The following is a 21,290-nucleotide window of genomic DNA, read 5'->3' on the forward strand; positions in this document are numbered from 1 at the left end:
CAATGAAATAATATGTGCCACATGTTGACTCAAGGTTGAAAAACATCCATTTGCAGACACATTTTTAGTCTGGTATGTGAAAAGCAGAGGAATTAACAGAACCCAGGGATTAAGTTAAATGAGTAACACTGCCATTTGTGGCATTTTTATACAAAACCAAAAGGGTTTTGTGATAAAAGATAAAACATTTTAAACAATCATCATCATCATCATGGAAAAAAAAAAAAAACAACCTGTATGACCAATGTACACCTAAAAACCCTAAAATTCTGTGATTCTTGAAAAATGTAGCTTTAGAATGAGCACACATTAATATCTAATTCTTTAGAAAATTTCACAGACCTATGTTATAAGAGGTCAAAACAAAGTTTTAGTTAAGGAGAGAGATGTTCGAGCCAATCGATATGCACCCTTAACAACCGACAGTGATTATTGCACACAACTCAGCTAAGGCCTCTTAAACATTACCACAACAACAACAACAACAAAAAAAAAAGAAAAAAAAAAAAAAAAAAAAGGCAAGGCCCTCTCAGAGCAACCCACTTTTAAATAAACTATTTATCTACACTTCATAATATGCCACCAGTACAGGTCTACTGATAGCTGAAAAGTGCTACAATCAAAATATATTGTGATAATCTTTATTTCATAAACTGATCAACATAAATGGTAGCGCAGAAGTCCCTTAAAGATCTCATCAGTAAAAACGTGTTAATATATTTTTTCATTGGTCACTAGAATCATGAGGAATCATAAGAAAAGATGTTAATTAAACTTCAGATCTTTTGTGGTCAAGGAGAGTAACATGCAACAAAGCAAGTGGTTAGAGAAGCAAGTGCCAGACAGCTGATAAAGATGGAAAACATTAATACTTGAGTAACAGATGAGTGCCGTCTAGATTTAAATATGTACCCACGTAAGGCACAATAGCTAAAGCAGTGCATATGCTCTTTTATGTAGTGCCTTTTTAAAAAGGACACTGCTTCAATGGTTACTCCACACATCCGACACAGGTTAGTCACCCATACTGCAGTTACAGAAACTGATCTTGTTACAAAAGAAGGTGCCTGGGCGGTCAAAACTGTTTACTTTAATGTAGCAGCAGAGAAACAGACTACAGAGGAGCTACTTGGTTTTCTTAGCCTGAACTGCAACGGTGGGGCTGTCAATTCGACACCCTCTCTCAGACTTCCTCCACAGAGGAGCCTCTTGGATGCAGATCAGAGACTGCATGCTTCTCAGAGCCAAAATTCAAGCTACTGCCAGTCTACATTTAGATTACATTTTGTTGTTTGTGGCATCTGTTTCCGAGCCAGCTCTCTGATCATTTTAGACTTGCAGCAATTCTAAAAAACAGTCTGGAAAAGCAGTATAGTTCGCATGGATGTAATCAGCCCACTGACAAGCCATTATGTGTTGTAATCAGTCCCATAAATATAGTCAGCATGCACCCATCTCCACCTACTACCATCATAATTGGCAATAAGCAGAAAAGGCCTCAATTATGCAGGAGCTCTCTAGTGACTGTGTAAAGAAGTGCATTCCATCTTTTCCTACCCAAGTAGTTTTTTAACTTAATATAATCAGCACAAGGATGCCAAGAAGCAGCAAATTCAAGTAAAAAGTAAGTGAAAGTAAAAATCAAGCCTAGAAGAAATGAGAAGAAGAAGATTATACCCCCACTTTCCTGCCTGCCTCTTTATGCACTATTTTCCTTTTGAGCAGCCCTGTTCTACTGAGCCCACTAGCAGTGAGGTGACTACCTACCATTAACAGTCATAGGAATAATAACAACCGATAACGGCAAATTAACGGGGTGATTACAATCCAAACAGGATTAAAGGTACAGAAGCCTGAAAATGACCAGATGAGAGACACAGTAACCACTTTTTAAAAATATTTTTCCGCCAATTGTGTTGACTCAGACGTCACATGTTCAAGAAGTGAATTGCAGTCCATCCACTCCATCATTCATGTTATAAACACAAACCCTTCCTGAATAATCTGAGTTGGAATTCAAGTCAACCCATCAAGAATGTTAAGTACAAAAACAGTAGGAAACCCCCAGCATAGAAGAAGAAACTTCACCTCGATAGTCTGTCCTTCTAGTCAAGTAAAAATGGAATTCAGGTTAGTTTGCCAACAGAGAGAGTCAGAACTTAAGCCAGGTCAGATTAAAAATGCCAACAGTAAGAGCCTTGAAAGGACTTTAAATCTTCACATTCAGTCGGCCTTTCTGTGAGAATTCAAGGCTCTTCTGTCCACAGTCATTAAAAGAATATACTTAACCTGGAGTCTCTCTTTAATTCTTGTTTAGCCAAATAAGTCTTTCAGATCATTGTTGACAGATGCACTATGTTTTATCCCACTTGGGTTCATGCTAGGGGCAGCAGCAGGTTGAGCAAAGTTCTGAGGGCTGAAAAAAGGGTTTGCTTGCATCCCAAACGCACCAGGCACCCCTCCCATACCAACTGGCACACCCTGCATCTGAGTCTGAGGGTTCTGGGGTGAATTAAACTGACCAAGCCAAGGGCTGCTGGTTCCAGATGGAGCTTTGGGACCGATCTGGTTAAGAGTGACTTTGGGCTTGTTGGATGTAAAAAGATTGTCCAATGCTGACATGTCAGGAGGTTTATTTGTTTGTCCAGTTGTTCCTTGATTCTGTGTGAGGGATCCAAAGTTTGGGGTGCTGGTGGTGGTGGCCATTCCACTGTAGAGGCTGGGACCTGTGGGTCGCATGCCCATCCCCATGCCTCCTGCCTGGAAGCCCATAGCTGGGTTAAAACCATTTGAGACCGAGGTTCCCATGGAGCCGACCATTGGACCAGAGGAGGGGAATGTAGACATGGTGGATCCTTGCACTGGGGCTGGTCGTGCTGTGTTTGCCATGGACATAGATGTCATGTTGCTGAGAAGGCTGCTGGTCAGATCCTTAGTCTGTAACATAACAAGTAGTATGATTAGTGTTTGAGCACGAGTGTGTGTTTGTGTACGCAGATATTGTCAGGATTTACCTGTGAGTTGGAGCCAGCGGTGGCTGCTTTGATCGTCTGTGGCGCTAACGGCTGCTGGTTCCTCAGTTTGGCTGCCTGTTCTTGCTCTTTAGCCAATCGCTGCTTCTCTTCTAGCGTGAGAGACACCTAGAGGTGTGCAAAGGAAGAAAGGAAATAAGCAAACCAGGCTGCATGCTAAATGAACAAAGAAGAAAGCGGGTGGAAATTAATCAAAAGAATTAACTGCATACTCTGCTAGGCTGTGAGACTGGTGCTGCAGATCCATTTTCCTTCCCATTAACCCCTGTGCCACCAAAGATGTCATCAATCTGAAAGCAAAAAGAAGAGATTTTAAGAGAGGCTAACATTTACAGTCACGTTGTCAGAGCCGATGACTGTCATGAAATCAAGCAATCACCTGGTTGCCAGAATTAGGTGGGCTCTTGCTCTCCTCTGCTTGGTTGAGTGGATTTGATATGTTCATGCTCCTGTTAAATGACATTTGTAAGTGCTTACTTAGTCATAACATTACCAACAGTACTGTCTGTTAATTGCTCTCTATTAAAGATTAGAGGTACTTTAAACATTCTAGGACATTTGTAGTTTAAAAAAAATAAAATAAAAAATAAAAATCACAATTAATATTCACAGTCATTTAATCAAAGATAATTAGGAGTTTTACTGTACGTGGTGAACTAAATTAAGAAAGACACCTCTGCTGCTCCTGCATGATGTGTAACTGCTCCAGCTTGGTCTTGTGCTCTGTCTCCATGCGGCTCAGCATGTCACGGATAACCATCATGAAAGAGTTAAACTGGAAGAAAGCATATCAATTACCCTATGTGTTATATTAATATTTATATAAAGTTTTCTGTTGTTTTTAGAAAGTTACAGTTAAATAACACAAATATTATATCAGTTTGACTGTGCAGTACTTGATTGAGATTGAGGTTGTTGTCTATACTGAGGGAGACGAGGTGGGGCAAACTCTTGGTAGCAAGATGCTCTTTGGGGATGCCCAGCTTCTTGTGGTTGAATGTACACTTATAGATCCCTAAAGTAAAGAGGAATCACGTCAAATAAAGAATTCTTAAGAAAAACAAAATGTGAAATGATATGGTAATATGTGTAACTTCCTCTGAGGAGGGGAGACGCTACGGTTTGTTTACCTAAGATGCCCATGAGTACTGCTGGTTCTCTAGAGGGGATCTGTTGCAGGAAGGGCAGGATCTCATCAATGACAAACCACTTGTCTAGATATTCTAAAATCTTCCCCAGGCACACGAGAGAGTTCACTCGCACCTACACATCGAGACAAGACACACGGTGACACAGCAAATTACAGAATTAAACAGGAAACACATTAATGCATTTCAGTCAGTAGCTAACAACACTGAAAACAAGAATGTGGCATTTTTAGAAAAGAAAAGGCAAAGTAAAGACTTTTTAAAAAAAAAAAAAAAAAAAAAATTATATATATATATATATATATATATATATATATAAAAATAATTTTATTGAGGTAAACAGCTCGAGAGCAGAATGAGCGATGTAGACTCACAGCAAGTGAGGATGTCTGTAGGCAGGCTGATTTGATCCGAGGGATGAGAGAGTTCTTCATAGATGGGTAATCAATCAGGTTTGCAAAGGTTGGGATGATGTTGAGGGACAGCTCCTGCTCAGCGAGAGATAATGTTATTAAATGTGACATTTTGATAATGAGTTGAAATGCATTCTTACTGTGCTTGCAACACTAAAAGGAGAACTAAGAGTACAGGCAAAAATGAATGTCTCAAACTGACAAAGCACAATTCTAAAAATAAACACCAATGAAGTAAAAATTAGCAACTACTCTTATAAGCTGTGTCCCAATTCCTAGGCCGCATCCTTCGAAGGACCCAGCCTATGCGATCTACATGGGCCGAGTCCTTCGAAGACCGAGAACGCTGGAAGTGCGAGGCTGTGAAATGGGACGGTCTAGCCTTCAGATTTGCGTCACCAGCTGTCTCGGTAGAGTTCAATAAACTCAGCTGTCAGCTCCCTGCTTCCTAAAATATAACAGGACACTGGAGTAAATTCTCTACCATTTTCACACTTCTGTGAGGTCTTAGGAGGTTCACCAGTTTTCTGTTTGACATTTATTAGGCTGTGTGAAAACTATAACTTTAATCTCAGCCAAACCGATTTACTCAGGAACAAATAAAACACTGAAGAAAGCCAAACAATAACATTTTTAAATTAACACCTACATTCACCCCTGAAAATATGTTGAAAGTTTATTTTGTGACCCAGAAAGAGTAAAATTAAAGCACAGTAGCTGCCGCCATTGTTGGAAATAGGTTGGGCCACGAAGGATACACTAACCCATCCTTCAAATCCGGTGAAATGAAAGACGCATTTGTTGGGCGCATTGGGAGCAGCCTTCAAATTGGGACAGCCATTGTCACCAGGCTGTGACGTAATAAGCCTTCAAATGCGGCCTCCGAAGGATGCGGTCTAGGAATAGGGACACAGCTATAGTGTTTCTAATTTAGACAAAAGATATCTAAAGCAAAAAAAAGAACCAGACATACCAAGAATATCTTAGAATGTTTATAAAACTGCATCTATGTTTTTTCACAAATTATGTGCACAGTAGCTCCTTGAATCATAATCTATTTCACCATTCCTGTTTCCCCTCTGTACCTGGATCTGTACTGAAGGGGCTTCCAGAGCTCTGTAGACCATGGGCAGCACACTATTCTTTATATCATCTGGTGGCGTTTTAGTCAGCAGTAGGTCCATCTTTTGCAGGAATATCAGCAGAATCTGCACAACACAGAGACTCAGTTAAGAAAACAAGAGTGAGGAAATACTAGCCTATGTTCAACAGGTGAGTACAGTGGAAGACGGAAGTAAGAGACTCATTCCAGTGGTTTTAGTACAGCTTTTAGTATCACTAACAACATAACACATACACTAAGCTGATGCGACGAGAGAATATTCACAGCAGAAAAACCACTCACCATATTGCTAGCCTGAAGAGGCATGGGAAGAAAAATACAGAGAAGTCTTGATAATGCGACAGAACAAGACATAAAGCACCATGCGTTTTAGGCAGGCTAAATACAACTGTTCAATCACATATCAAATATTAATTACACACGTGTCTCAAAGTGGGAAAAAAATATATCATGCAAACAGAGTTTTTAAAACAGATATACTTCCATACCTGAGGATCCATCCTAAGGCGATGTGTATATTTCAAAAGTGACGTTTCTTAAAGCACCAGTTGTTGCAAATGTGCACAAGTTTAAATTAGTGTCTGTGTCAGGTTACATTTCTGTATACCTGAATAGGCTCTTGCTGCTTGAAAACAGGCGTGAGGTCAGGCAGGATGAGGCGAACATATTCGTCCTTGGTGCACTCTTCAGCAATCAGCAGCACGTTGGGAAGCACAAAGGGAACCATGTCCGGATTGACGAACTCAGAGGTCAAAGCTGGCAAGATGCGATATACAACCACTCTCTAAAGAGAAGACACAACAGAATAGGTAAAAGATGAAATGACATGACTAATATGAGTCATAAGATCGAGTGTAACACAGTAATACTGCTAACTCAGGAGTAAACCAACGTGTTTATACAAATCCTGAAAATGAAGGTGAAATCTCCAGTATTCACACTGCAAACAAGTCTTTGGGGGGACTTGTTTGCAGCATTTACCTTTGGTAGCTTGGGTAGGACTTTGGGGAGTCCTTTGTAGAACTGGGACTTCTGTAGGTTGTCCCTCTGGAAGAGGGAATCAAAGTACTGCAGAGTGACTGCACCAACATCATCAAAAAATGGGATCTGAAAAACACACACAAAAAAATATTTTTCCTCAAAGGGAGGCCTATGAACGATGGAATGATATTCTTATGCAAGCAATGAATATGCAGACCTTAGTCATCTGGTCGGCATCAGGCCGGACATTAGGTGTGACACTGAGCAGCATTTTGACATGCTCCCGCACCTCCTCTGGGATCTTGCTCAGCACCGCTGGACTCATGCTGCTCAACTACAATTGAAAGACAAGAATAAACCCCATAACAGTAACATATACCCAAGTTATTTGTATTATAGCTGTAATGTATTCCATAGTTTATCAATACATTAAGTCCACATTAGTTTAGAGGATCTTTTCTTGGAGTTTAGACTGTTACTGTCATGGTTCTCTTGCGCCTGAACTATGAGTTGGTAAATGACTCAGATCTCAACAGATGACAGTAGCTGAGCATAAAAACTAAACAAACCAGGCAAGCTGGAGTTTACATCTATACTGCCCATACTAATATTTGTGATGAAGACTTTGAAGGAATAGCTGGAAACCAAATAAGTGTATTTGTTCCCTTTATTATGGTCCACTTTTATTCTCAAGGCAACATTGTTATCTTGGCACAGCCGCACATCATTTTTTGTTTACTTCAAACATCTGCTCTCTAATGACTGGTGACAATCAAATCCCGTTTCACAGGGAAATCAGCTCAAGTGGAGGGCATCAAGGAACAAAGGCAAAAATAAGAGGAGGATGGAGAAAGATGGATGCACATGCACAAATGCACCAAAAAAAACAAAAAAAACAACAACAATGCCTACAACAAGCATTTTTGAAAATCAAAGCCAAAGACTGTGCAAAGGTTTTGGTTTTTTTGAGCAGCAGTCATTAAAAAAAAGAAACCAACAAAAAAAACAAAAAACAAAAACAAACCCACAACATGTCTACAATACAGCTTCACTTACCTGGTCCAGCTGCCTGCTGAAACTCTTAAAAATGTCATGCTTGTTGACTTGGAAAACAGGCTTCCCCTCATTGAAGACAGCATGCATGACCATGCCCAGAGAATACATGTCAGAGGCAGCGTCACAGCTAACTGACAGTATGTACTCAGGAGCCAGGTACTCTGGGTTGGGTAGGCAGAGTGGAGGAAGGTTGGGCTGCCACTCTTTACATGTGTACTTGGGCTACAGGAAATTAAAGTAAGACGTCAAAAAGTTGCAAGATGTTATTCTGGTAGAGCTTCGTCACGGCAATAAGCCAAGCAGGCTGAAAACATACCTCAGCATCTGACGGGTTGTTAGAGGAGATGCTGAAGTCAAAACCCATGATCTTCCACGCACCACTCTTGTTGAGGATAATGTTCTCTGGACACAGATTGCCATGGACCATTTTCACCCCGCTGTGGAGAAAGGACAAACCCTCCGAGATCTGAAGAGAGAGAAAACTGAAGTTATTGGGAAATCTGAACAAGATAAATTAATTTGCCTCAAACAACCAAGATACACCAGTATTATCAGTTTAACTGGGTCAACATACATTTTAACACACTGTAAATGAGTTCTGGGTCATAAAGTTTAAACACAATTCTGCACTGCTGCAGTAAAAGTTGTGTAACAACCAACTGATGCTAAACACTGCAGGCATTTCTTTTAAGGTCTTTCAGCTTCAATCCCCTGCTTTATATAACAGATGAGAAATGCTCTGAGGAAAAAAAATAGAAGAATTAGGACCAATGTGGGTGACAGAGACAATAACGGAGGTGGAGGTGAATGTAAAATGTTCCCTGGTATTACAACCTGTCATAAAACATAATTCTAAAAGGTGACAGGCAAGGCTTGGCATCAAGCAGGTTCAACTGGCTTTGAGAAGAAAGAGCATAGAAAATGTTTTGGATCTCCAAGCATAGTACTAAGAAAAAAAATAGAAGAAAAAAAAGAGAAGAGGAAGTGTGCACTAAATAAACACCAGTATTTCTTGCTCTGTAACCTGTAAAGAAAGACTGAGAAGCTGATTATTGCAACTACATTAATAACCAGTACTGTTGTGTAAATAAATGCTTAATTAAAAGCTTTAAAAGTCTAGTTTGCCATGTGCTTTGCTCAGTCTCAAATTAATATAGTGACTAGGGATGGATACCGGTGCCATTATGTCAGATATCTGGATCTGACAAAAGTACCGGTTTGGCACCGGTATCGAATGAAACCTAAACAATACCCATCCCTAATAGTGACAGTAAATTGATCCCTTTACTGTTTAAAAGTCGTAAGCTACCCTTCATTTCTTTATGTTTTAATGGGAAAATGGGAAGCAGATGTAGACATTTATTGATCTATTGTTCTGATTTATTGTTCTGTACTCTGTTAAGATGACCTTCCACTGCTTCAATAAAGTTTAGGTCTAGCCTCTGGGGAAGCTAATCTATGACTGATAGTGTTTATTGTGGGTTTTTTCTATCCAGGTATGCTTTTTTTTTTCAAGTCATTGCCAACCAGATGCTTTCCAGAAGGTGTTACCTGGTGGATAAAAATCTGATGGTAATGCTCTGGGTTTATATTTCCATCAGTTCTGACAAGATCCCCAACACCACCGCCTGAAATGCAGCCCAAAACCATGACAGAGCCTCTACCGTGTTTTACATACATCTGTACATCTGTAAACACTCATTGTTATACCTCTCTCCTGACCTCCTCCATACATATTAACAATGACTTACAAACATTTAAAGTTTGAAATCTACACTACACCAGACCAGTTGCTAACAATTTTCAGTTGTGTAATTTGGCATTCTTCAGCCTTTTCTCCGTTTTTCTTCCTTAAGAATGATTTCTTGACAGCTTCACTTGGATGATCTGATATCGTCGTGTTGGTGTTGTTCCCAGATCATCATGAAAATGTTGTTCCAGGATCAACATCGCAAGTGACCAATCACATTGTTGTGACGTTATTCTTTTGCGCGCCAAGCCATTTGTGCATTTATGAAATTCCAATGTTGCAAGGACAATATCAATTCTGCTTACCGTTTCTTAAAGGGTTACGGTTAGGGTTAGGGTGCGTTGATTGGCGGACAGAGGCGGTTTCTCGCAGCTTAAGTAGTTTTTGGTTTTACGGCGGTTTTTCCTGAAGTCGCAAAAGAATAACGTCACAACAATGTGATTGGCCACTTGCAATGTTGATCCTGGAACAACATTTAGTATGATGATCTGGGAACAACACCAACACGACGATATCAGATCGTGCGCTTCACTTCCACTGACACCATTTCTGATGAGGCTTCAGTGAACAGCAGATGGGTCAAGTGAAGGGACACATGAGTCTCTCAGGTCCTGTGTCAGGTCTTTCGGTTTATTTATTTTTTTCTCATTTCTTAAGGATATAGCTTTCAGATACTGACAATCTACTGTACATAGTTTTTTGTTAGGAATGCTACTTCTTTTGTCCTCCACTTTCTCCTACTGGAGTGAACTGAAAATAAATGTAAAAGCAGCTCTGACTGACCTTTTTTTTTTTTTTTTTTTTTTAAATTATTCATCAAGAAACACGCAGCCATACAAAAAGAAATCTATTCTGCCTACATGCTCACCTGTAGCAAGCCATACTTGGTCTCCACATCATAGAGCTTGTACTCCTTGATGTCGCTGGGCACAGGGCTGGGCAGGTTGTCCCATTGGCCAAGCACGTTGGACAGGCTGGCAAACACCGGCTCTGTACAGAATGCCAAGCAGTCTCTGAGGGCCAAATAAATAAATGTCATCAGTTCAATTCAAAGCAATAACAGACAGAGAATAAACAAAACAGAAAGAGTAAAAACAGACGGAAGAGAATTATGAATTTAGAGCTGTCATGGATGAAAAGAAAGAAAGCACAAGGCCTTAACCTTTACTTGCCATGATCCATTTTCATCTCAAATGTCAAGATATCCTCTGAGCAGTGACTCATTCAGTTTCATCCATGACATACATACGTGTGTGTGTGTGTGTGTGTGTGTGTGTTAATCACCGTGATTCTTCCAAGGGATGCTGAACAGTCAGGAGTCGAGGGTGACGCAGTCTGGTTAGCTGTTGCACTCCTCTTTTCAGTGAATCGATGATTTGGTCCTTCTCAAATTTCTGATACTTGTCAATCATTTTCTTGTCAAAAACAAAAACCGCTACTTCCTGGAGGGTAAAAGACATACAACAACATGGTGACAGTGCAGTTTTCAGTCTCAAATTAATTCCTTTTCCCCTTTCAGCAAAAGTCGGGTAAATCATTTATGAACTTGGATCAAATCTAAACTTGTGTCAAGAGGTGGTCTGGTCAGAGACACACACACACACACACACACACACACACACCTGTTTGGTGGACTTCTTGGTGCCATTATAGATCCTCCAGCTCAAGCCGGGACCTCCACTTGCAATGTGTCGCCCCACCTCAAACTCCCGTGTCACAGGGTTGCCCATAACAGCACTAGTGACATCGGCTGTCACCTTAGTGACAGTGCTTTTCAATTTGTTCAGCATGGACTCCATGTTCAGGCTCGACCTGGCAGCTGAGATAAAACATTGATGATGATCATTAAGGAATGATCAGAGGTTAAAGACATAAGCTAGAGTCAGTCAGATGAGGAAATTCTTTGCAGTTTTTGCAACCAGGCACTATGTTACATGCACAGTTACAGTATACTCCACTGTTATTCTTAATATAGCAGTTCCCCAAATTGCAAGTTGGCCATGCAAACTGTAAATTCAGTTTGTATATCACGCATTAGACCTTATTCTGATGATAGAATTTTTCAATAAAGATGTGGAATATGGTGGTAATATTAGATTCAGTACATTCAGCATGTACTGTCTGTGCTGTACACAAACCAACAATAGTTTGGCAGACTATAGTACAGATGCATGCCCAAAAAAAAAGCCCACAACTCTGGTCAGTAGGAGAAAAAAAAACAACTTCTTTTCAATGATATAAAAGCCTTGTATATCAACAGGTCTTTGGATTTCTGCAGATACTGAAGAAGCACCTTTTAGAAAAAAAAGACAGTGGTTAAAGAAATTAAATAGGAAGGCTGTGTTTACACAAAACCCCCAATAATGAGATTGATTAAATCAGTTCCTTTTGCAAAAGATTATCAGTAAACTGCAGCCACATATCAATAATTTAATTAAAATATGAAGCTGTTTCAAATGCGTTTCCTTTTCCTGTTTCAGAATAGGCCTTTATGGTGACCCTACTAAGAAGCCTCTAAAAACGCGAGTGTGCATTCCCAAACCCGTTCCCTGGCTTTCACCCCATTCTCCTGTTTAGCAAAAACTTCTACTATATTAAGATGAAATCGGTGGAAGGCTTCACAAAAAGGTTATTTGCTCATTTTGTCAGCTTCATGGGACTTGAAACACAAATATTCTGTGTAGGTAGTTGGTGAAAGAGACATCTGTGTGCTTCTGGCAAAGCAAAAGCCTTCAACAAACCATTAGACATGCACTAATGCACCTGCTTGAAAATTTGCACATCAAAGTCCCCACCAGCATCCTCCCTGTGCTGGCTGAGGAGAATAAGCATAGTAACAATCCGCGCTGTCCCCAGAAATATAAAATGACTCAGAGCAAACTGAGCCACACCACATTAATGCTCTCTTTCAAAATAGTCTAGAGTAAGAGCAAGTTAGGCAACAGAAACCTAGACAAAAGAGCATGACCGATGATTGTGAAGCAAGTTTTTTTTGTTTGTTACGTTTATTTTTTTAAAATGCAAACACTTCCTTCAGTGTTCTTAATCTTTCTTGAGCAGCCTTCTAGACCTTTGATGTTTGAACCGAATAAGCTCCCAGCAAATCCATACATTGCCACGTAAGCTGCAGTTTTAATAATTAATTCTTTACAGAACCCTACATTTAAAGTGTTATGGATGGGTTTGAAATGTTCAAAATACAGTGATTCTTAATAAAACGTTTTATAAATGCTTTCAAACTTAAATTCAATTTTGACTTTGCTGTGGTTTGCTGGAGGAGCAGCATCGGAGCTGCTGACACCAACAAACTGAATAAAACAACTAGGAAAACCAGGGTCTGTGACTGACTGCAAACTGGATGTTTTTGAAGCTGTGGTGGAGAGATGGTCACTGAACAATTTTTTATCCATCCACCGATAATCCAGACCAGCCTGTTCACTTCTTGGACAGGCAGCTGCCAGACAATATTATAATTTCCTCATCATTTCAACTACTGTAACAGCAGAATTTTCCTATTAAGGGATAAATAAAGTATTTCTCATCTCATTATATGTAGCATCACATAGCATCACCTACTTTTGAAGCTGTTAGCGTTCTAGAATTTGTCCCTCAGTTTAAGAATCGAAACCCTAAAGCCCTGATGCTTCATTTGAAAATGTGGCAGTGCTCTGAAAAATGCTGCAAAACATCGAAAGCACTAAAGGCAATCAGATTTGAAGATTTCATAGAACAGACAGCATCATAGCCTATTTTACCACGCCACTGCTTCTGCCTGGAAAGAGTGGAAAGGCCAAAAAACAATGGCAAAAATATCAGTACGCATGAATAGAAACCCATGACCCTGTTTTTCTTTGCAACAAGCGTCCTGACTGTCTGCTGACGAGTAACTAAATTGAAACGCGTGATTTACTTGACTGTAATCTATATTAATACCAGTTGCTAACCTAATAAAGTCGTTAGCACCTTAGCAGCTGGTCCCCAGAGAGCCTGTTAGTATCATGGTGGAATTGTTTATGAAAACTGGACGTATCTAATAACAAGTAAGTAACGTCGGCAGGAATTAATAAGTTCTTCATATTCGACACGATCAAGCCACATGTTAGCATGGGTTTCAAAGTGTTATGGGTCACTCGGCGTGTCTGTCCGATCTCATTGTGAAATACCTTGATGTTAGCCAAGTTAACCATCTTGTTTAGCACACAGCCAATGCAAACGAGTACTGAAAGCACGGCTGGCAGTCAACAGATATCTTTCCAATTCTTCTATTAACCCTTTGCCTACCTATGTCGCAGACATCATCGTTGCAATATGTTGCCTTTTTCCCCACATGAACACAGCAGTCACCTGCCCAAGCTAACTAGCCAACAATGCGCAAGTAGACTGACGTTCCAGTCAAACAGCGATTATTTCTATATAAAACTTTCACTCCGAATGCCTCCAGCTACTTACCTTAATATTAAAAAAGGGTCTCCGCTTTACTTCCTATTGTAAGTGGGCTCTCAGCCGTACCGCTGTCAGTAATGGCTGTGAAACACAGCCCCCATGTCTTCCAGTAGCATACGAAATGAGTTAGCTTGGTACGCTAGTGAACGAAGAGCTCTACTTCCGGGTTTGTTAACGGAGTCAGGTGCGTCAACGTCATCAGGTACTCTTTTTCTTTTATGTTTTTTTTAAATAACCACTTCGAGGTCGGTTTTAACTAAGTTAAAACGTAACTTTTATACACGGTCATTATTTCACACTTTGTCAATTTATTCAAACAATATGTTTATAATAAATTATTAGAAAAATATAAACCTATGAATACAAATATGAATTTTAAGGATTATTATGTAGTTAGAGGATAATTTAGGCTTCAAACGTGGTTTAAAACGACAGGAACCAATTTGTATTATGTATTTGAGAATAATAAATAATAAACCATCGATGTGCGGTGCAACCCTGTTACCAATATTCTAAAAAAGTAGATTTCAAAAATGTTTTTTCATAAATTCTTGACCAATAAGTCAAAGAGTCACCCTCATACTGAACACTCGAATATTTATTAAATTTCAGATAGGAATTAACTTAATGACAAAACATTTGTAGTAATAGTAGTGTTGAAAATCCTAATCAGAAACAGATGAAGTGTGTCAAAAAAAAAAAAATCATAATTTATATTTATCCTCACTATTCCATTACAAAACACTGACTTCTAGTTTGCACTGTGGTACATACACTGCAACATCGAAAGTTTTAGAAAGGCTTTATTAAACATGTTAATCTGAAACAAAATAAAGTATGTTTCAGCATCATAAATTGCATTTTTTTAGATGATTTCAGTGTTTCTGAAAATAAAATGAGACCACATTTTTTATTACGACCATGTCTTCATTACAGTGATGCTTATAATTTTTAAAGAAAAATTACATCAGTAGCATATCCAGTTAGAGTACCGCACTTTTTCCAATGAGGTCATAATGTCTATCTTTCAAGTAAAAATCCTAAAAACTTCCAATTAGAATATTTAAATTATGGCACTAAATACAGTCATTAACCATAAAATTATACATGAGGATAGTTATCCTAACACCCTTCCTGCTTTCATTTAATAATAACATTTTTTAGAACGTTCACAGAAAAAGAAATTATTACAACAATTAGTATTTTTCTTTCAAGTACAGCTACCAAATCAAGGCCTCAAAATGGATAACATCTTTACATCTTTTTGTGATGTAGAGAAATTAATGCTTAATTAAAATGCACAGCCCCAGAAAAGCACAACACTATTCCCAAGGCCTGATGCACACTGGAAAAAAAAGTTTAGTATTACACATACAAATAGAGCACTTCAATCTAGAAGCATAAGCTGTTCACTTAATGTTGCCTCAAAACAACCATTTGATGGCTGTGAGAATTCATTTAGTACTGAAATTTAAGTATTCCCTTTACACCCTTTTAACACTTGATTTTATCCTGCAGTAAAGCTAAATTGTAGAATGTAAAATCTGTGCCAACAATATAGTTTTCAAACTAGTGCAATACTTTTTACAGCAGTTGTTGACCAGATGTACTGAACTAAAATTTCATTGCCTTCAAGTTACCAGCAAATTTAAAAATAAAACTTCAGCTATCATTACCTCGTGATTTATTTGGATTTGGAAAGATTACACCCATGGAAACATGCCGTTTGAAAAGCATTTGTAGTATGTATCCACCTCAGAATGCCATCCCCACTCTGCATACTACACATTAGAGGTGTAACCATATGCAAGTCAGTACTTCCTTGTTAGTTAGAATCATAAAATGCATTCAAGTTTAACCTTTTTTTAAAATCCTGAAACTGCATGAATTTGTAGGTACACCCATGAAGTCAAACCAGTCCCAGCTACTTGTGTGTTTCAGAAAGTGCTAGAAAAGTGCTGCAGGAAGACCACGGGGTGATGCTTTTCAAATTCTTTGAGCATCCTCCTCTTCTCCTTGGCAGACATCCTCTTGCTCGAGGAAATGTCATGAAGAAGTTGTTTGAGGCTCTCCAGGGTGGTAGCCTCACGCTGGTCCTCGTATTCCTGTGGAGTCACCTGCTGGCAGAAGGTGAACGCTGCAACAAAACATGAAGAGGATTTCATGGTTTTCATGGAGGATGCACAGTGCTCAGGAACAAGTGGGGGTTTTGTTTTGTTTTTTATTGTGGATCTGGAGCAACAGTGTTTCCAAATAAGATAGGTACACAAAAAAACTGAAGTACAGTGTATCTATACATAGTGAGCTGTTATCTCATCTGATGGTGTACTGTGTGATGGTTTGTCAGAGTGTAATTAACATTGAACTTACTAGCAAATGAGTCAGGATCTTTTCCCTGCTGCACAGTCCTCAGTGTGCTCCTCACAGCTTCAATAAGGGTTGTAGGTGTCTATCATTATTGCAAGATAAGACCAGAGAGTAAAAGGAAACACTGTAACAACTATCAGGTACTTGTAGAGACATTAAAAAGTAAACTTAAGGCTGGTTGAAATCCAGACGGAAACGCATGTTTGTCTAAGAAGACTATTTCAATGTAGTTCTGAGAGCACAGAATTTTACCTTGAAGAGCTCAGAGTGATTGTCCATGAGAAAGAACACCAGAGCTTCACTTTGTGATCGAGTCAATTCATGATTCTGAACAAGAGCTCTCTGAAATGTGCGGCACACCAAGGATCTGTTATCAGTCTGAAAGGACAAAAAATAGGTTTCAATTCAATTTCATTTATAATTTTACAAAATAAAGCTACGGTACTATCAGATTATTCAGTGAAACAGATTCAAACATGTTCAGTTATTTTCTATATGGACTATTTGCCTTTTATTATTCTATAAAAGTGCAAAAAGATGAAACTGGCAGTGTGGTTTAGAGGATGCTGCTGACCTGTTTCTGCAGACGGCAAGCATCTGAGCGAGCTGCTATCGCCATGAAGGCCAGAAGTCTTTGCAGTTCATCTCTCAGACTTGTTTCCAGCAGCCGCAAACACAATTGAGATGCTTTGATGGCATCCTGTAGCTTCCCTTCATCTGGAAATTAAAAGACACAAGTATTAACCTTCATGACTGGAGAAAAAACAAACAAAACAAAAAAAACAAACTGTGGTACAGATCACAGCCCTATCACTTATTGCTCCACACCATGAATCAAAAGTCACTATAAACTTAAACTTAGCTTAGCTTTAACTTAGCTTTTGGTTCTTACCCAGTAAATTCAGAACTGCAATATGTATGTCCAGGTAACGCCCTGAAATGAGTGGAGATTTTTCTTGTCCACTGTAGTATTTGGCAATGGTATCAAACAACAGCCTCTTCTTGCTTGTCATATGTTCTGCACTGGGATCCTCCAAAGACGCATTTCCACATTGCAGGCTTAGCTGTTCTCCTGCAACCACGATCAGCTGGTCGGGAAAGAGTTCCAAACAGTCTGCTGCTGCTGACAGCCACTCATCCAACCTGGAAAAAAAAAAAGTATGAAAGAACATACTACAGGTGTAATGGAATACATGAACAAATAGGTCTCAAGCCAAAGTGCAAAAGCCTCAAGGGATGAATCAGAGGACTGACTGGGGTAGGGGAAGGGTGTCAGACAGCTCTCGTTCCAAGCATGTGTTAGAGATAACCAGATCCTGGTTGGCCAGAGGAGCTTTGCAGGTTTGGGGATGAACTCTTTCAGGAGAGGTAAGAATGCAGTCCAACACTGGCAATTCTACTAACTGCAGCAGCTGCAACACGGTTTGCTGCTTCCAAACCTGATCTGACACTATGGAAGGAAGAAAGAGCAAAATAAACAAAAACAAAAATATCTGTCCACTCGAAATCCCCCCCCCCCCTTACTATACTGGCACATAGGGCTGAACGATATATCGCATTTGCGATAATATCGCGACATGATCAAGTGCAATTTTCTAACCGCAAAGGCTGCGATTATACTCTGGACATGTCCAAATTCATGGGCTGCATCCTCCTGAGGCCGCATTTGTAGACCGATTACGTCACAGCGACGCGCCGAAGGCTGTCCAAATTACTACCATATCCCAGAATTCATAGCGCGGCCCAGCCAAACTCCAGTTTCCAGCAATGGCGGCCGCTACTAAGTTTTAAAATTACTCATACTAATCTTTCTGGGTCACAAAATAAACTTTTAACATATTTTCAGGCGAGAAAGTAGTTGTGTAAACATCAAATATCTGCTCGGTTTATCAAGATATCCCATATTTGCAAAAGTGCTTCGACGTTTTCAGAGGCGTCTGCTACCCACCAGCTCGACAGCTAGCCGGGAGCTCGAGGGTTACTGATGCGGCCGAGAACGGCACAACTCCCGGCACATCATTTTCAGATCACCGCGGAGTTTCGCTGCTCGGGTTAAACGTAATATATAAGTCACTTAGACAACCTAAAAATGTTATTGTTGGGCTTTTTTCAGTGTTTTGTTTGTTCGTGAGTAAATCGGTTTGGCTGAGATTAAAGTTATTAGATTAGATAAAATAAAACTTTATTAATCCCCCGGGTGGGTTCCTCCTTGGTTTTCACACAGCTGACTAAACGTCAAACAGAAAACTTATTAAACAGAAGTATGAGACAGTCGAGAATTTACACCAGTGTCTGGTTATATTTTAGATAGCAAGAAGCAGACGGCCGAGTTTATTAAACTCCACCGAGACAGCGGTGACGCTAATCAGAACTAGACCGTCCAATTTCACGCCTTTAAACTTTAAAGGCGTGTTTGTGTGTGTGTTTATACAATTGCTATTATGTTTGCACTTTATGTGTAATGTTACTGACTGCAGAGATCAGTAAGATGTGTGTATTTTTTATTTATTAGTTTTATTTATTTAATATTATTTTTTAATTGAATGACTGTCACAGATGTCGAAAAACTGAGTGTGGTAAAGCCACTGATTTTTTTTAATGTATATTTCTGCAATCTGCACATTGTACTGACTTTCATTTTAATGTTTACACCAGGGTTCCTTGTCAGCACTTTATGCTCAGATGTTTGTAAGCTAAAAATAAACTATTGTGTATGTTCAAATATACTGTTGTGATTGAAGAAGTTAAATAAAAATGTCAGTCATCAATTCATGCATCACCTCATGTCATCATAACAGAGGTCTGTCTTCCAGGAAAGAACAGTTTAAAATTAATGTAATATAGTATTGGCCATACTATATGATGTATTGCTTGTCTTTGTTTAATAATACAGAAGACAAAGACCTTAAAAAATAATCGCATATCGCATCGCAATCGCAATATTGGGGCAAAAAATCGCAATTAGATTATTTTCCATAATCGTTCAGCCCTACTGGCACATTTGCTCATTACCAGTTTTGGAAAGAAAGGTAGAAGATGTGGTGGTTCTGTTGTGAGCTGCAGACAAGGATGGCTGCAGATTGATGGCCCTTAGCAATCTTTCAACCCTTCTGTCTGAAGATCCAACAGCAAGAGGATTGGCAATTGTTCTTAATTCATTCAGCCTCCTGAAAGAACAGGAAACATTTGGATGATAACAAACACTTTGGTTCTGTGTATATGTTTCTTTTTTCTAAATAAAAATCTAAATACAAAATGTTGTAATACTTAGCATGAGTGTTGATGTTTATAATGTCTTAGCTATGAAGAAACTGAAATGAGAACATTAAGATAAATGCAACAAATTTACTAAAAAAAAAAAAAAAAAATCATAATACACCTATTCTGCAAAGATGAGAGTTTCAGTGTTCAGATCAGCACTTTCAGTGGTGATTCACATGCTTTAATACTGGAAAATAAATGTAAATTAAGCACCAATGTAACAGAACAGAGAGGATTTTATGTAAAACTCACCTTGAGCTCCTCTTCTTTTTTATCTCCTGTTGTTCTGGCAGTATGTTTTCTGCATTAATGTTTCCCTTCACATCAGAATTCGAAAATCCTTTGTATTCCAGAAAACGGTAAAGACTGCAGCTGCTGTCCTCAAAGGTCACCTCCTTGTCCCTGCGAAACAGCTTTGTGCCTACTGGTTCAAATACCTTCGCCTCCATCAAAGCCTGACAGAGCCGAGCAGCTTTGAGACGAGAAACTTCACTTGTGCAAAATGCCACGTTCTGCATCAAGTAACTGAGAACTGCGTCCACAGCGTCTGAGCCTGTGAAACATTCAGCGTAAACACGTAAATGTCTCCTGCAGCTGCGTACTTCCACTTGAGTCTGTAGGGCTTGGATGATGTTGTGCCACAGCTGGGTGGCACCAAAGGGCCCAGAGAAGCCTGTTGGTAATTAAAGAAACAGAGGTTTGAAGAAAAAGTGACTCCAGTGAGTTTAAACTAGAACTTGCTTAACTGTAGCCAAAGGTAATTGTTGGATGTTAATGACTTGTTTAAAAGTTTGAAGGATAAGGGGAGTTTGTAATATTTCCTCCATCTAATTAGAAAGGGTTAGGGTTACAACTGTTGTTGTGATGTGGCGCTGTATAAATAAATTTTGAATTGAAATGAAATGAATTGAACTAGTAAGTAAAAGCTACACTGCATGTCATTATCATGGTGTTTATGTACTACGTTGAAGTACTTTACGAGACTATTTCAATTTAATACTTTATTTTATAAAACTACAGTTGAAAGTTAATTTACAAGCCCACTGATAACGACGTGTTTGTGGTGGCAACCGTGTTTATAATTATCACTAGTTCCATCTAGCATGTGTATTAATTGCTATGCTATGTTTGCATAGTCATTTCTGTAAATGAGAAACTCGTTAAAACGAAACTCATATCTTACCATGCTGTAGATTTTCACGAAAGCTTCGAGTTTGGCTGTTCAACCTTCTAAACCGAGGAGTCAAATCAAGCGCCATCACGAAACTATATGTGACGTAATCACGTTCTTCTTCGTCTAAAATGAACCGACTCAACCCCGCTGCTGCCCCCCAGAGGCTACAACAGCCACACGCGCAAAATACCCCGAAAGGTTTTTGTTTTATTTGTTTTGTTTCGTTTTTAAATGAAATTTTTATAACAATGCCTAAAGTCGAATAAAAATAAAAATTTTGCAGTTTTTATATTTAAGATGTGCTGCCATTGGAAACATGCTGAAAAGACTCAATTTGTCACAAGTTAAGCATCTGGATCTTTTCTCAAGATGTCATATAACCACACAATGACCATACTGTAGTATTAATATAATAAAAACCTCCCACCTAAGACCCGTATATTTTTAGAGGTCTTATGTTAAGGGAAATAATAGCGAGCACAGGCGTCCACACTACCACAGGTAGTGAAGGTTCTGAGGTTACATCCGTAAACAAAACAACC

The 21,290-nt window shown here is 39.1% G+C and overlaps 2 protein-coding genes across 3 annotated transcripts; both read right to left on the reverse strand.

Moving 5' to 3' along the window:
* Positions 1-221: 221 nt before the first annotated feature.
* On the reverse strand, positions 222-14,086 carry scyl2 (SCY1 like pseudokinase 2). Of its 2 annotated transcripts, XM_080887114.1 has the most exons (19): positions 13,953-14,086; positions 11,126-11,322; positions 10,788-10,945; positions 10,372-10,516; positions 8,070-8,219; positions 7,754-7,975; positions 6,915-7,031; positions 6,698-6,823; positions 6,324-6,500; positions 5,999-6,010; positions 5,679-5,801; positions 4,555-4,668; positions 4,163-4,295; positions 3,929-4,047; positions 3,707-3,807; positions 3,412-3,481; positions 3,245-3,322; positions 3,015-3,140; positions 222-2,937 (listed from the first exon to the last, which is right to left on the reverse strand). In XM_080887114.1, exons 2-19 carry the CDS (start codon positions 11,300-11,302, stop codon positions 2,314-2,316), a joined length of 2,772 nt encoding a protein of 923 aa, XP_080743240.1. In that variant the 5' UTR covers positions 11,303-11,322; positions 13,953-14,086; the 3' UTR covers positions 222-2,313. The 2 variants fall into 2 exon arrangements, with proteins under 2 accessions (XP_080743240.1, XP_080743241.1); XM_080887115.1 differs by lacking the exon at positions 5,999-6,010.
* A 449-nt stretch (positions 14,087-14,535) lies between these two features.
* depdc4 (DEP domain containing 4) lies at positions 14,536-20,883 on the reverse strand. Its single transcript, XM_080887427.1, has 9 exons — positions 20,758-20,883; positions 19,827-20,247; positions 19,326-19,480; positions 17,568-17,763; positions 17,206-17,456; positions 16,888-17,030; positions 16,566-16,691; positions 16,317-16,395; positions 14,536-16,083 (listed from the first exon to the last, which is right to left on the reverse strand). The coding sequence occupies exons 1-9, from the start codon at positions 20,831-20,833 to the stop codon at positions 15,884-15,886; spliced, it is 1,647 nt and encodes a 548-aa protein (XP_080743553.1). The 5' UTR covers positions 20,834-20,883; the 3' UTR covers positions 14,536-15,883.
* Between the last annotated feature and the right edge of the window lie 407 nt (positions 20,884-21,290).

Source organism: Rhamphochromis sp. 'chilingali' (genome assembly GCF_963969265.1).
Source record: "Rhamphochromis sp. 'chilingali' genome assembly, chromosome: 7".
NCBI classification, from domain to species: Eukaryota; Metazoa; Chordata; class Actinopteri; order Cichliformes; family Cichlidae; genus Rhamphochromis; species Rhamphochromis sp. 'chilingali'.

Coding starts and splice junctions, on each gene's coding strand:
- depdc4 (XM_080887427.1), bottom strand. CDS start 20,833: ATGGCGCTTGATTTGACTCCTCGGTTTAGAAGGTTGAACAGCCAAACT. Junction 17,457..17,567: donor GACACCCTTCCCCTACCCCA/GTCAGTCCTCTG, acceptor TTTTTTTTCCAG/GTTGGATGAGTGGCTGTCAG. Junction 17,031..17,205: donor TGCAGTTCTGAATTTACTGG/GTAAGAACCAAA, acceptor TTTAATTTCCAG/ATGAAGGGAAGCTACAGGAT.
- scyl2 (XM_080887114.1), bottom strand. CDS start 11,302: ATGGAGTCCATGCTGAACAAATTGAAAAGCACTGTCACTAAGGTGACA. Junction 6,824..6,914: donor ATGCCGACCAGATGACTAAG/GTCTGCATATTC, acceptor TGTGTTTTTCAG/ATCCCATTTTTTGATGATGT. Junction 4,296..4,554: donor TACAGACATCCTCACTTGCT/GTGAGTCTACAT, acceptor CTCGATGTGTAG/GTGCGAGTGAACTCTCTCGT.